The 14,272-nt window shown below is 31.1% G+C and overlaps 1 protein-coding gene across 1 annotated transcript; it reads right to left on the bottom strand.

Annotated features, from left to right (window-relative positions):
- Positions 1–401: 401 nt before the first annotated feature.
- Positions 402–14,033, bottom strand: LOC132741118 (radial spoke head 14 homolog; the record flags this gene model as incomplete). The annotated part of the gene is given in 9 exon segments (XM_060729210.1): positions 402–1,359; positions 4,545–4,607; positions 7,383–7,494; positions 8,333–8,449; positions 9,368–9,516; positions 10,278–10,354; positions 10,796–10,930; positions 12,433–12,519; positions 13,928–14,033. Coding segments are annotated over 9 exon segments (930 nt in total), but the record flags the coding sequence as incomplete, so codon positions are not given.
- Between the last annotated feature and the right edge of the window lie 239 nt (positions 14,034–14,272).

The raw sequence follows: 14,272 nt of genomic DNA, 5'->3' as shown, positions 1-14,272 counted from the left end.
GGATGCAGACACTAACACCGGGATGAATAGGACAGCTCTACATATATACTTCCTATAGTCAAGTTAAAAATGATAAATAAATGATTTTGTATAGATTGAAAGATGAACAAGTCCATTACGGTATATATATTTAGCATGGTAAGGCATTAAAGTTACAAATTATATACAAATACAAACTGGTACACAAAAAAGTACAAAATTATTAATATAATTTCCACCCGATTATTTGTGTTACATTCTATTATTTTTATAATATTTTCATTAAAGACCGTTCTTTTTTTATTTAGTGCAAGGGCAAGAAAAGGAATATTATTGTCATGATTTCAGATATTTTCAGTACTTTTAAATTCTTCATAACAACATAAAAAAGAATGGACATAATACACATATAATGAATCAACTTTTAACTTTATAAATATCTTTATTTTGTATCATTTTTCAAAAACAATATTTTATACATGTATATAGTTATCACAGATAGTTTACAGTACTAATTTCAGTAAAATAAAAAATGTTGATAATGCAGACACTCATGTAGACTAAAACAAAAAATTCATAACACATCTTAACAAGTAGAATCATAAAAACATGATATTTAAATGTTAAAAACATTGTAAAAAAAAGCTTTTAATCTATGTCATAACAAATAAATTTATTTTTTCTTGAAGAACAAAAGTTTCTCATGTATACCGGCAAAAAAAAGTTAAAACATACAATTTCATAAATGATTTCATCTATTGTGAAAATTAAAAACTGGAAAAAAAAATTGCAATAAAACCTTCAGTATTTTTTCTTTTGGTAAATGAAAAAGTTAATTCTCTTATATTAGATAAAAAAGCTTCTTTTTTTCTCATAACGTAAATAAAACAGTTGTTTTTTACATATAAAAATGGATGTTTGACATTTGAATAACAACAGTTTATGCTATACAAATAACAATTGGTAACACAACTTTTAACACATTGATAAAAAAGAAGAAAAAGTTAATTTTATAACATGTTCAGTGGCTTGTAAAAAAGGTGTCCTTACTTCCAATGTGTGTCACCTGTTATTTCACTTAAAAATATCAAAAACATGATTTTCACAGATCAACGAAAATTAAAATCTTGCAACTTTCATTTCACACTCTGATGTGAATATTAATTTATAATTGAATAACGATATTAGGATATCTTTTGACAGTATCATTGCCTCAAAAAAGTTAAAAATTTAATGTCCATATTTATGAGGTGTGTACAAATGGATGAAGAAAATATGTTGAGAAGTAATGAACGTCTATGGTTTCCATTCGATGACTCGAACAGCGATCTGGGCAGCTCGTGCAACAGCTGGAATCTCATCAGTAAGGTGTTTCTTGATCTAAAAATAGAAATAGAGACACAGTTATGGTTTACTGTTTCTCATAACATAACATTAAAACTGATATATGTTTTAACATAAGAATATTTTCCCAGATCAATTTTCTATTTTATGTAGGTTTAGACTATTAACTTGTGCACACTTTTTCATAGTATTTCGCTCACCCAGAATGATTATTCTAATTGTGAAAATTGACACAAAATTGAAAAGCGTTGCAACATATTTCAATCAAATCGGGCTAAGAACATCACAAAAATATGATTTTCAATTTGCTCTCTTGTGGCTAGATCCTCACTTATAAGAACATTAACCTTTAATCTGCATGTGACAAGTGCAGGCACATCAATGATATTCAGACAGTACTTATTTTGTTATTTTCACTAAAAACAATGAATGATCTTGTCCAGATTGAAATATGGAAAAGTCAATTAAAGGTATATAGCAGGTAAAGGTTAAACCATGATATTCGGACTCTATAACAACAGATATCACATATTACTGTATTGTCATCACTAGCAGGACATTTTATGCGCCAGATGATCCTTTTTCCCTTGAGCCACTTGAATTTCTTTAGAAATCATATCATAAATATTTCACCTTGTTTTCAAATTTTGAAAAAACAACAACAAAAAAAAAAGAATACCTGTCTATCATAAAGTTTACGTGCACCAAAGTGCAGTCATAAAACAAATGTAAAACAAAGAAGATTTGACACATGGTCGTAGGTAATTTATCTATAAATTTATTGCTTTTGTCAAAGAATGTCTTTTTGTAAGATTTACTTTGAAATCTTTAGCATAAATCCAATGCTTTAATCAAAGTTTTACCATAAATAAACAGAGAAAAAATAAGTTAAAAACCAACTGCAGGTCAGTGTTGAATCAAATACTTTATGTCTTTTTGTAAAACATTATCATTTGTTAAGAAGAAATTCAAATAAAAAACATCCTAGCATGATTGATAGTACAAACGATGCAGATTTTAATAGATTATACCCTCTTAATTGAGCAGTCTTTAATAACAAATATCTTTTAATTTAGACAAAACCATTCATCATTTCTAAATAAAAGTTCAAAATAAGCACTGACTCAATCATATACAGTGCTGACAATGATCCAGACAGTACAGGCATGCCGGGACTGGTAGCATTGACAATTCAAGTCACTGCCACCAGGCTAAGGGTGCTCACTAAGGGTTAAAACACCAAAACATGACATGAGTAGAGTATATTGAATATCCAGTTAAGGTAATCAAATCAGTTTTGAAACAAGTCTATAAAAGTATGCACATAGATAATCTGAGGGCCGCAAAATAATCATATAAAAGTAATGTGATTTAGATATTTATTGTAATACAATATAGTTCTCTTGTTTTTATAAAAAAATTTACAACCAGAACCTGAAAACCTAGACTATGTAATTTCTACAAATCCTTTTATAGTCAGGGTTTTTGATTCTAATTGTAAAATCTTGATACAATCTGAGTGTTTCTTGTTGCAGAGATTTAAGTTCAGCCTGTGTCTGGTGGTGATTTTCATTGCTTTTTTTATCAAAAGTTTGTACCATATATATAATTTCATTAACTTACTTTTACAGAGCTTTGAACTGATATTGACCAGCCTGTGACACTTGAAATAGAGCAAGCCCTCACTAACTTGCAGTATTAAACATACTTTTTTAGCCAAGCCTGACGCTCATTTAAACTGCGCTAAAGTCTGTGTATTGGAACTAGCCAGGACTGGTGTCATATGAAGAAACTTGGTCAGGACTCCAGTAGGGCTTAAAACCCAGCATGATTCCTTGCGTCAGAGGTAGACACCTTAAACACTAGACTCTGATATTAAATTCCTTCATACTAGCCTGTACATCCCAATTATATACTTTTGGCTGCTCAAATTTAGTACATAATGAAATTGGTCCTGAATTCCCTAAATCTCACAATTGGCCATTCTGAATTCAAAGCAGGGCAAGTCCATTACAGAAATTCAGGGGGTTAACATTGTCCTTGTTTTCTTGTAAATTACATTTTCTAGTTTGTCAAAAACTCATGATTGATAATCTCTAAGCTTTATATTATATCCTTGTATGTGAACACACAATAACAAGTCTGGCTTTTGATAGTTGCATTGTGTCTTTATTTTATAGATTTAAACTGATCTAAACTGAATCATAAAGTAGTTATAGGGAAGAATTCATTTCCCTGATGACTGGAAGAAAGACATCTGTATGATCCAGTTTGACAGTAAGTTTTATATCTCATTGAAATATGCCAATATGAATGATAGAAATTCAAATTTCATTCCACTTGAAAGAAAACTTTTTATAGGGTTATGCATAATAAGTGCAACCAGTGTAAACCTTTTAGTTTATTTACCTAAATAGGAGGTCTTTTCTGAAATAATGATAAGGTTGTATAGCTTCTAACTTAAATGATTTGAGGAGTCCTAATTTTTCTCAAAATGCATTTTATCATCTATATACATTTGTAGACCTTTTTGTGTGTTAAACCAAAAGAGACCGCATTTCTGGACCAGCAAGCTGTCACATCAGTGCAACAACTGACTATAAACTAGTTTGATATCAAACATTTCCTCAAGATTTTATTGCACAGGAAAAGATAGGGAAAATAGCTAGCCATACAGAATGCAAAGCTCAGATTTTGCTCAAACTTTGCTTAATAAGGATTCTAATTATTTGAAATCTCATTCAAAAAAAGTCTTCCTCATAATTCAGTGACCTAGCTCAGTAGCAATCTCGCTCACATGTAACCTTACTCATAAGTGACCTTACTCATAAGTGACCTTGCTCATAAGTGACCTTGCTTACAGGTGACCTTGCTGACTTGTTATCTTGTTTGTGACCTTTCTCACTGAAGGTGACATTGGTCTTAAGTGAACTTCCCCACTGGTGATCTTGCTTATTATTAGCCTTGCTCATAAGTGATCTTACTCATCCATAATCTTTCCCATAACCCATAAAGGACATAGCTAATGAGTGATTTTGCTCATTAATGTTCTTGCTCATGAGTGACTTTGAGAAGATTTGGGTCATTTTCCTTGAACATTATTTTCTCTTTGTTGAGTTAGTGAAAAAAATGCATGTTTGTGTGTATTCAATAAAGCTACATTATATAAATGACTAAAATAAAGCTTTATACACGAATATCAAACAAAACAAGATACAAACCTTGTCAACATGTTGTAACAGTGTACTTCTGCCTTCTGGAGCCTCTGATAAACATGTTAAAGCCTGAAAGAAACAACAACATCATCTGTCTTACATAATATGTTTCTTTTCAGCAGTATGAACAACATGTTACATACCACAAGTATATGGAAATACATATATGTATGATAATGGTTTTAATATATGACACAAACTTTTACATGTGGATTATTTATTGTAAAGTGTTAACCATAAATAACAGCCTTAATGAGTAACACCCTTTATAGGACAGAGCCAGTGCATACACGACATTGATAGACCACTGCATGCATGAAATTGATAAATCAATGTATGTGTGAATGATAAAAATGCAATTCATACTTCAATGCCTAAAACTAACTTTCATAAACTAGTTACCATTTTGTATTTATAGGATTTTTTCTACACTATGGTAATTTGTAAGTTAATATGTAAGAACAGTAATACACATTGTTTAAGAATATCAAATTAGTGCTTTTTCTTCACTTTTGTGCTCAAAAACTTGTATTTTATGTTTAATGTGAATACCAAGCAAGTGCATAAATTCCTTTCTTTTCAAGCTTTGAACAACATTAAAAATGAGTACATACAATACAGTACGACTATTCTGAATACCGACTACAGTATCACGTTGACATGAATATATACTCATAAATGTAAATTTTATAACCCACGAAACGACTATCCATATTTTCAGTTTTTTATTCAGCCGGCAATAAAACTTCAATATAATATTGAAACTTGACATTTTCAGACGTTGATTTCGTCTAGGGTTATAAATTTAATAACATAAAAGTTATATTAAGTAAGTAATGAAAAGTGTTTTGCTACGGTTATTTCAAGTGTGAAATGATTATTTGAGCTGTCATTAGATATACTAGAAAAAAAACACCAATGTAATGACATCTACCTACAGCTTCGTGCCCAAAAGGCCATATCTTTTCCTTTTTTTTCATTTTTGTTATGTCTGTTTCTAACCAATATGAAACATTTCTTGATGCTACTGCACAATGCATAAATTGATTTAAAGCACATCCAAAAAATATAAAGATGAGACAAAAAAAAGTTGCATAGCTTAATCATCTTTCTTATATAAGAGAGCTTCATGAGGTAGACAGTCAGCTTGAAATTTTGTTCTGACTAAAGGTATAAGGTAACAAGGTCTTTCAAGTCACTGCTAAGGTTTAAATATTATTGACTACATGTATTTCTAGATTAACTTGTAAAAGAAGACTTCAGGTACCCGTGCATGAATTATCCTGGCACAAGGTGGCACCTGAGTAGAATGACCAACCTTTCATAAAATATGCTAATACAGTGGTTGGTGCGCCAGACTAGTAATCTAAGTATTACTTGATGGGTGGGCTCAAACCCCATGAAGAGGCAAGCAGTTGTTTCTGTGAGCAAAAAACTTTACACTCATTGCTTAGTACTGGTTGGTTCCAGGAACTGACTTGAGAGTGTTTCAATAAGCTTATAGCTTCCAACATAAACTAAATAAATCAGTATAAACAAACTAATACAAAATCCTTGCCATGATTTAATCCCACAGCAGTAACAGACACTCAAATATGGAAGACCAAGTGTAAATGGCTTTGCACTATGAATAATCCAAAAATGTTATTTGAAAGCTAGTTGTTTTGTGCAAATAAGCAGGGAATAAAATATACAAAATAAAATGAACATATAATATCGCTTGGAATTATGTTAAATAATAATATGCATCATAAAAAGTCATTGAAAACTAAAGGTAATTTGATCTGTATATGTCAAGCAAGCATACTTATATTCAAAGATTCTTATAGTAGTGTGCAGTTAGTTAAAAGCTTTACCAAGTCAAATAAAGTCAGTATGACAAACTGACAGTTTCAGTACATGTTTTGAATTATCCACTTCAATTAGAGAGTACTTCAGTTTTGCATAAATTTCATGCAAGTGCATCATCATTTCATAAAGTACATTTTTACTAATGGTTAAATGATGTTAAATAAATGCACAAAAAGTTATAGTGCTCCTCTTAATTTATACAGCATTGTTTAATTGTATGTTAAAAGCAGTTCTTTGTAGTTATAAAAATGACATGACTTTAGATGTACGTAAAAAAAAGTTTGAATTATTATTCTAGAACTGTAGAACCAGGTCCGCAGGTTATAAAACTCCTTTCGAGTTCTGTCTCAAATCTCAGGATTTTCATTGGTCAGTGTACATTCTGTGATAGTTTATGACCAATCATATACCTGAGATCAGAGTTTGAGCTTGGTGAATTTCTTTATAACCTTCGGGCCTGGTCAGCTGGCAAATCTCAACTGTCTCACTAGACTATTCTTTGTCAATTCAATTTAAGCATTTTGATGCTGAATACCTTTGAATTATAAAATGGACTGCTCAAAGTTTATAGCAGGACTAGTCCATTTTACACAATCTTCAGGTCAAGGGTAAAATATGTGAAGTGGTATTCAAAAGTCCTTTTTTATAATAACAAGCTTTTATTTACAGTAAAAAACATTTCTTAAGAAGTTAATTTTAGTTTCATGCATAATTAGCTTTGTGCTTTTAGTGGTCCTAGAAAATATAATAACTGTCACAGCACAAATGTGTTAGAAAATCTACATCTTTTTTTCCTGTAATAACTATTAACAAATGTACATATTTTTTGCCCTTTCAAAATAATTTACATAGACCTGGTGGTATTCGCATTTATGAGAAAAAAGACGGATATTGATATAAATTAATTAGAATCCAAAAAGGCAATAAACATGACACTCATTGTTTTAAATTGCCGTTAAATCTGAATATCTTTTGATCATTAAAATTTCATACCTTTAAAGAATTTGCCCTCACTTCACTGGTAGGATCATCAACAAGGGAGACAAGTGGTGGTATTGCTTTCGCATCTAATGCTGTGTACTTTCCCTTTGTTGTTATTGTGATTCTGAAATAAGACAGATTCATAAAAATAAACATAATTTGTCACCAAAGTGCAGATAATTGGTTAACTTCTTATATAATTTTATAGGTGTTAACTTATTACTGCACTAATGTGACGTAATATATTTTATTTCAATCCACTATTTTTATCAAACCATGCTTATTGTTTGTTTGTTTTGGGTTATACGTCACATCGACACAGTATAGGTCATATCACGACGTTCCAGCTTTACTGGTGGAGGAAGACCTCAGGTGCCCTTCCGTGCATTATTTCAGGCAAGAATGGGTACCTGAGTAGAACCACCAACGTTTCGTAAGCTAGCTGGATAGCTTCCTCACATGAAAGAATCCAAAGTCCCTGTCGGGATTCGAACCCACAGTGGTGAGGGGCAAGTGGTTTGAAGTCAACAACCTTAACCACTCGGCCAAGGATGCTTATTGTCAAATTAACAAATTAAAAGTCAATATGTAAGGTACATATGTAGCTTCCTCTTTTGAAGGACTGCTGACACCCGTACATTTTTTAAGCAGCAGCAGAGAAGGGCAAATTATTCAAAACCACTAAGTGACTGAATCTGCTTACATGAATCTTGGATAAAAAAGCATACAATTTTATTTCAAATAATAAATAGTAAAATTTCAATTGTAAAATTCTAATAACATGATAAATTATTTGCGAGAATAGTATTTTTTTTACAAAACAAAAAACAGTCAATTCTAAATTTGTCAACAAATCTTCAGTAGGGAAAAGGTTTTCCAATAGAACATACATGTAATTATATTCGGCAGTTTCCAGATCAGGGAATCACTGATCAGAACTTAATGATATGACAATATCTTACATCATAAGAGCTCCTGCAGCATTAGCTTTAACATCAGGCGATTTGTCTTCTAGCAGACCAACCAGTGCTGGTACAGCATTCACCTCTACAGCCTTGTTCTTACCATCCAGGGGAGCACTATATAACCATAATTCATAATTAAGTTCTGACAAATGCTATACAATACATAAAGTTCTGAAAATTGCTGTTCAGTTCATAACAATTCATAACTAACTTATGACAAAAGCTAAACAATTCAAAATTAAGTTCTGACAAATGTTATATAAGTCATAACTTCTTAAAATGAATTTCTTAAAAACATTATATAATTAAACAACAATTCATAATTAAATTCTGACACATGCCTTATAAGTCATAACAATTTGCAATCAGTTTCTTACATAAGCTATATAGGTTACAGCCATTCATAATTAATTTCTTACAAATGCTATATATAATTTATCACAATTCACAATAAAGTTCTGACAAATGCTGCATAATTATAATGAAATTCAACAACCTCAATGTAAAAGAATTAAAACTTGAACAATTTCTGACAAATACACTGTGATATACATATATACAATAACACAGACTTTGATGCATCAAATACACAAATTTCTCAGAGTTGAGATATTAAAACATTCAGTGACCGCTTGGATGAGGAAAAGTTGTGCATAAGAAACATAAACTTATTTGACAGCAGAGACATTACAAGGGCAATAGAGTAAGAGGACAATGAAAAGGAATGGAACTCAAAGGAGTCAGAAATCTCAGTCTGAATAATTCCTACAAGAATGGTTCGAAAAGTAGAGGAGACAACTTTTAGCTTAAAGTTAAATGTTTGATAGTCAAGGGCTGATAAAAACTACTATTATCAATGTGAAACATTTGCTTTTGATAGATGCATGATAATTTAATGCAGAAAAATCCTGATAAAATGCAGAAAATCATAATAAAGTATCATATGAATATCGATAGACCTTTGACCATTGACATTTTGTGCTGCTTTACCAAAATTAAATTGAATACCTGTAACGAAAATACAACATTTACCTGAGATCCATGATGTCCCGTGCAGCACAAGCCCTGATGGCTGGATCTTTGTGTGAAAGAAGGGAGGTAAACACTTGCATTGCATCTGCTTTCAGGGCTTTTTCTGTGTCCACACGCATACAGAAATGTAATGTGTCTAATATAAGTTTCTGTAAGAGAAAATGATTGCAATCATACTTTATAAGCTTTAATTCTATTTTTTGTCGGGATTCATACTGACACTGTAGAGGTTAAAGGTAAAGTTTCAATCTTTAGTAAGTGAAAAACCTCATGCATTACGCCAGGTACGAGTTGGCACCTGAGTAGAACCATTAACCTTCTGTAAGTGAGCTGGATAGCTTTTTTCACATGAAAAAGTATAGTCTTGATAGATAAATGGTAAGTAAATTAAAGTCAACAATATTGACAACTCTGCCACAGATTGTGAGTATTTCAATGGTAATATAAGGTTTGTTCAAGAGCCAACAATATGCATTGAATCTAATGGCAACATTTAAAGGATGTCTGAAATCTTTATTTTCTTTGTTGGGTTTTATGCGGCACCAATACTGTAAAGGTCATTGGCAACCTTCCAGCTTTACTAATGGAAGAAGACCTCAGGTACCCCTCCAAACATAAATGCAGGCATGAACGGGCACCTGAGTAGAACCACCAACATCGAATAAGCAAGCTGGATAGTTTCCTCAAATGAAAGAATCCAAAGTCTCTGGCACGAGTCAAATTCACAGCAGTGAGGGGCAAGTCAGGTTTGAAATAAACAACTTAACAATTTTTAGCCATAGACACCCCTGTCTGAAATTTGTTTTGGTGCTCATTTTACCATATTAACAATGAACATATAGCAAATATGTATATCATCACACATATCTTGTATTTAAAGCAACATATATCAGCCATACAAGTTACCCACCTTTATTTCTTCCAATTCACTTTTTAACTTCATGACTAAAGTTCCGATCAAATCAGCTTTTACAATACCCTCAGCACCTGATGAAACAAAATAATGTTCCAAATAAGCAAACAACTAAACATAACAAAACCATTTATATTTTGTGATCCTGAATAAGATGTAAATTTTTAATGTAATGTACAGGGTACATAAAATTTCAAAAATTATGTAATTTAGCAGTAATTAAAAAATTAGCGTTCAACATCATTTGCCAATCAATGAAATCGCTTCTTACCAGTTGCTTCCTTTGGATTCTTAATTGTTTAAATCTCACTGAATAAACACTAACATACATGTATGCTTACAGACACATGTCTAAGTGGATGAATTAATATAAAAAACCCAAGGAGCTTTCTTTAAATACGTAATTGTTTCAAAATCTTAAACAGAGAATATTTTGGTAATGTGTTTTGCCATAATGAATTCATCAAATTATTTCAAGAAAATGTTAAAGTGAGAGGGTCTAAAATTCAACTTACCTAATGGTGTTTCAGAAATCATTTCAATAGCTTGATGAGCATTTTTCCTGGCAACATCAACTTTATCATCAAATAATTTTGATACTGGTGGAATTATATTGTGTTCAATAAATGCATCTCTTCCAATAGCATGACCTGAAAGGTATAACATCTGTGTTACAGGCTAGTCTAACCATTTGAGCCGCGTCATAACAAAACTAACATAGTGTGTTTGCGACCAGCATGGATCCAGACCAGCCTACGCATCCGCGCAGTCTGATCAGGATCCATGCTGTTCGCTTATGAACCCTATTACAAGTAGAGAAACTGATAGCGAACAGCATGGATCCTGATCAGACTGCGCAAATGCGCAGGCTGGTCTGGATCCATGCTGGTCGCAAACCCATTATGTTGGTTTTGTCGTGACACAGCTCATTTAACAAAACTGTACTGACAGGCAAGAGCAACCAGTAAAGATCAAAAGTAGCCTGGAACATCTGTGAGGTCCAACCAGACTTTATCCTGTTGACTATGGCTTATACTCACTATATTTTCATTTATTTTAAGGTGACTTATAGGTCTAATGAGTCGGTGTCTTTGTATGTATTTTTATCATGTACATGTATTTAAAATTTACACAATGTCACTATAATAAACAATTTACTTACTAATTTACTTATAAGTTATTATGATATTGCTAAATACATAATCTTATATATACATGAACATATATTCTCCCAAATTTAGCTAAATATTTTGTTTCAACACACAACAGGCATTCATATCTGCAGTTTCAAAGACCACAATGGAAATAAGAGTTTGATTTAACTCTTCTTTTTTCTTTGTTTAAATTGGTTAAATATACTGGTCGGGGACCATCAACCGGACACTTTTTGAACATTTTTCCGAACAGATTTCATAATTTTTAAATTGAGACCTAAAAATTTGACACAGTTCAGCTAGGTTCTTCTCCTATCTAACAAACTAGTTTGTTTATTTCTGATTGCATTGACACTTATATCTGAGGCTCCACAAGGAGGGTATCAAAATTACCTAAATTGTCTACACTACAGTACCATGTGTCCGGACAGATATGTACATGACATGATTTAATTCAGATAAAAGCTTGGGTGTTTTGATTTGTGATTTTCAACATGATAAACAATATTTCAGCAGCAAATGCTGAAGTTTTGGATATTCTATTGTTTACTCGCAAATGATTATAGCTGGTATATGAGGTCAGGCATTGCTTTCTTGACCCCCAAATTTCAACGTCAACATTTTTGAAATAGACATTGAAATATTACCATTTAAGGAGGTTGAAATAAAATTATTTACTTAATTATAGAAGAAACATGCATTTATTGTTGATAAAAAAGTGACTGACAACCACTGAACAAAGAAAATACTAAATTAAGCATTTTAGGGGCCGTCCGGGTTTGGTGGTTGTCCGGTTTTGGTGGTCTCCAACCAGTCTATAATTCAAGTCAAGTCTTGACTTGACTATATATAATGTTGTTTGATATGGGCATTTAAAAAGCCATTACATCTTGTTTCAGTTTTGTGAACGTTTTATGGTGTGCTACCATATCTCATTGTATACTGAAATTATCATTCACAAAAAAAAAGAAAAAAAAAGAATGAAGATTTATACTTACATCCTATAACATACAAGCACTCTGTTGATTTTTGTCGGACAGTGATATCTGCGTCTGTTAGCAACTTTTTTAGACTTTCTGCTATCCCTGTTAATTAATTAAATATAAAAATAGACTTTCGTCACCTAAAACTATGACAGGACTTGTTTAGGACTATTTTTTTCCACCAGTAAATACAACATAATACATGAGCTTTTACTCAAATTTGTTTATGCTACTGTGTGTCTCATAAAGTGAATTTCATTTACTTCTTTATATCTTGGTGATCTGCTATTAACCTTTGAGAGCTTTCTCCTTACATCTTTTGAGTCACAGGAACTCACTGCAAAAATATGCTGGCTGACTACTGTGACACATGTAAATTTGATTAAAATAAAAATACATTAATGTTAATATTGCTACTAAACTTATGGTATCATATAATATGACAAACAAAATTTAACTACTACTGGCTTTATTTTATTATACATACACATGTATATGTAATTGTCAAATTTAAGCAAAATCTAAAATTATTCTTTTATATCAAGATTTTCTGTAAAATCAACAAGGTACTTTTCATCAAAATTATCTCTAACACATACAAAAAAACAAAACAACGTAGAATGATGATAAACCTAGAAGATTTATATTTTGATCAAAGGCCAATTAAATAAAGCAATAATGATAATAAAAACATGCCTATGATATCTGGATTAAATTAGATCATCCAAGTTGCAAGTCTTCAAATTAGTTTGAAAATTCATGTCTGAACAAATTTTAATCACTTCACAAATTATGCTCCTGACACTTTGAAAATACATTAGTACAGATATTGACATGCATAGTAAGTTAAAGATTAAACATAAAATCAAAGGCATTCTTTTATTATTTTGTAATGTTAAAAATAACACACTAGAAGAACGAGTACATTATATATATTAAAATAAATTTGTAGACATGTTTATCTATTTTATATAAATTAATATATATCATTATATTAAGCAGATATAAAATTTAAATGCAACAAAACCTATAATGAAGTCAAAAGTTCAATCATGGCTAAATGTTCTGTATATCACAAGTTTGATTCAGATTTTCAGAGTATTATTTAAACTACAACATTATCATTTGTAAATATTTGAATACATATATAACAAAAATTTTCTTTTATTAGTGAAGTATAGTTATATAATAATGATTTAAAATGATAACATAAGCAAGGTTGAAAGTTGGATATTAGAAAAATCCTGATAATTTCACATTTGGTTTACAGCTTAGTTATAAAAATGGCTTTTGGAAGTCTAAAAAACCTGAATTTGGGAATAATTCTGAATACTGTCAATGATGCATTTACTTTTATGTAGTATGATAATAAAACATGAAACCAGTGCTTTAAAATTGAAAATTAATACAGAAATAGCAAAATAAAATCATGGTTTCAATCTTTAATTAGACAAGAAAAGTCTGGCTTCATTTTAAAATTTAGGCTAGGAATATAGAAAAAGCTTCTTACCAACTTTTAAAGCTTCTGCAATGTGTTCAGGGTCATGCAAGTGGTCACAGAGCGACATAACAGCCCTTTGTCTTGTCATCAAATTCTCATCATTTAGTTCCCTATTCTAAAAAGGTAGTTAAATATTCAAATTACTAAAATAATCAGTCAGTATTAATGTAAATCATCCAACTACAAGTATTGTCATTCTGAAATATTATAACATCCAGTTTATTGGAACCACTGCATTTATTTAAAAGTTTAACATGTGAATAGATGCTTGTTGCTATTACTAACATAATAATCAGCTTTTAATTAACTCTCATTTAAGGTCTGTTGAAATTCCTGTTCATCATTCATGCTAGT

Source organism: Ruditapes philippinarum, unplaced genomic scaffold (genome assembly GCF_026571515.1).
Source record: "Ruditapes philippinarum isolate M1 unplaced genomic scaffold, ASM2657151v2 ctg159_1_1_1_1, whole genome shotgun sequence".
NCBI classification, from domain to species: Eukaryota; Metazoa; Mollusca; class Bivalvia; order Venerida; family Veneridae; genus Ruditapes; species Ruditapes philippinarum.
The sequence above is the reverse complement of the archived record's forward strand: the minus strand, read 5'-3'. Positions and strand labels throughout refer to the sequence as shown.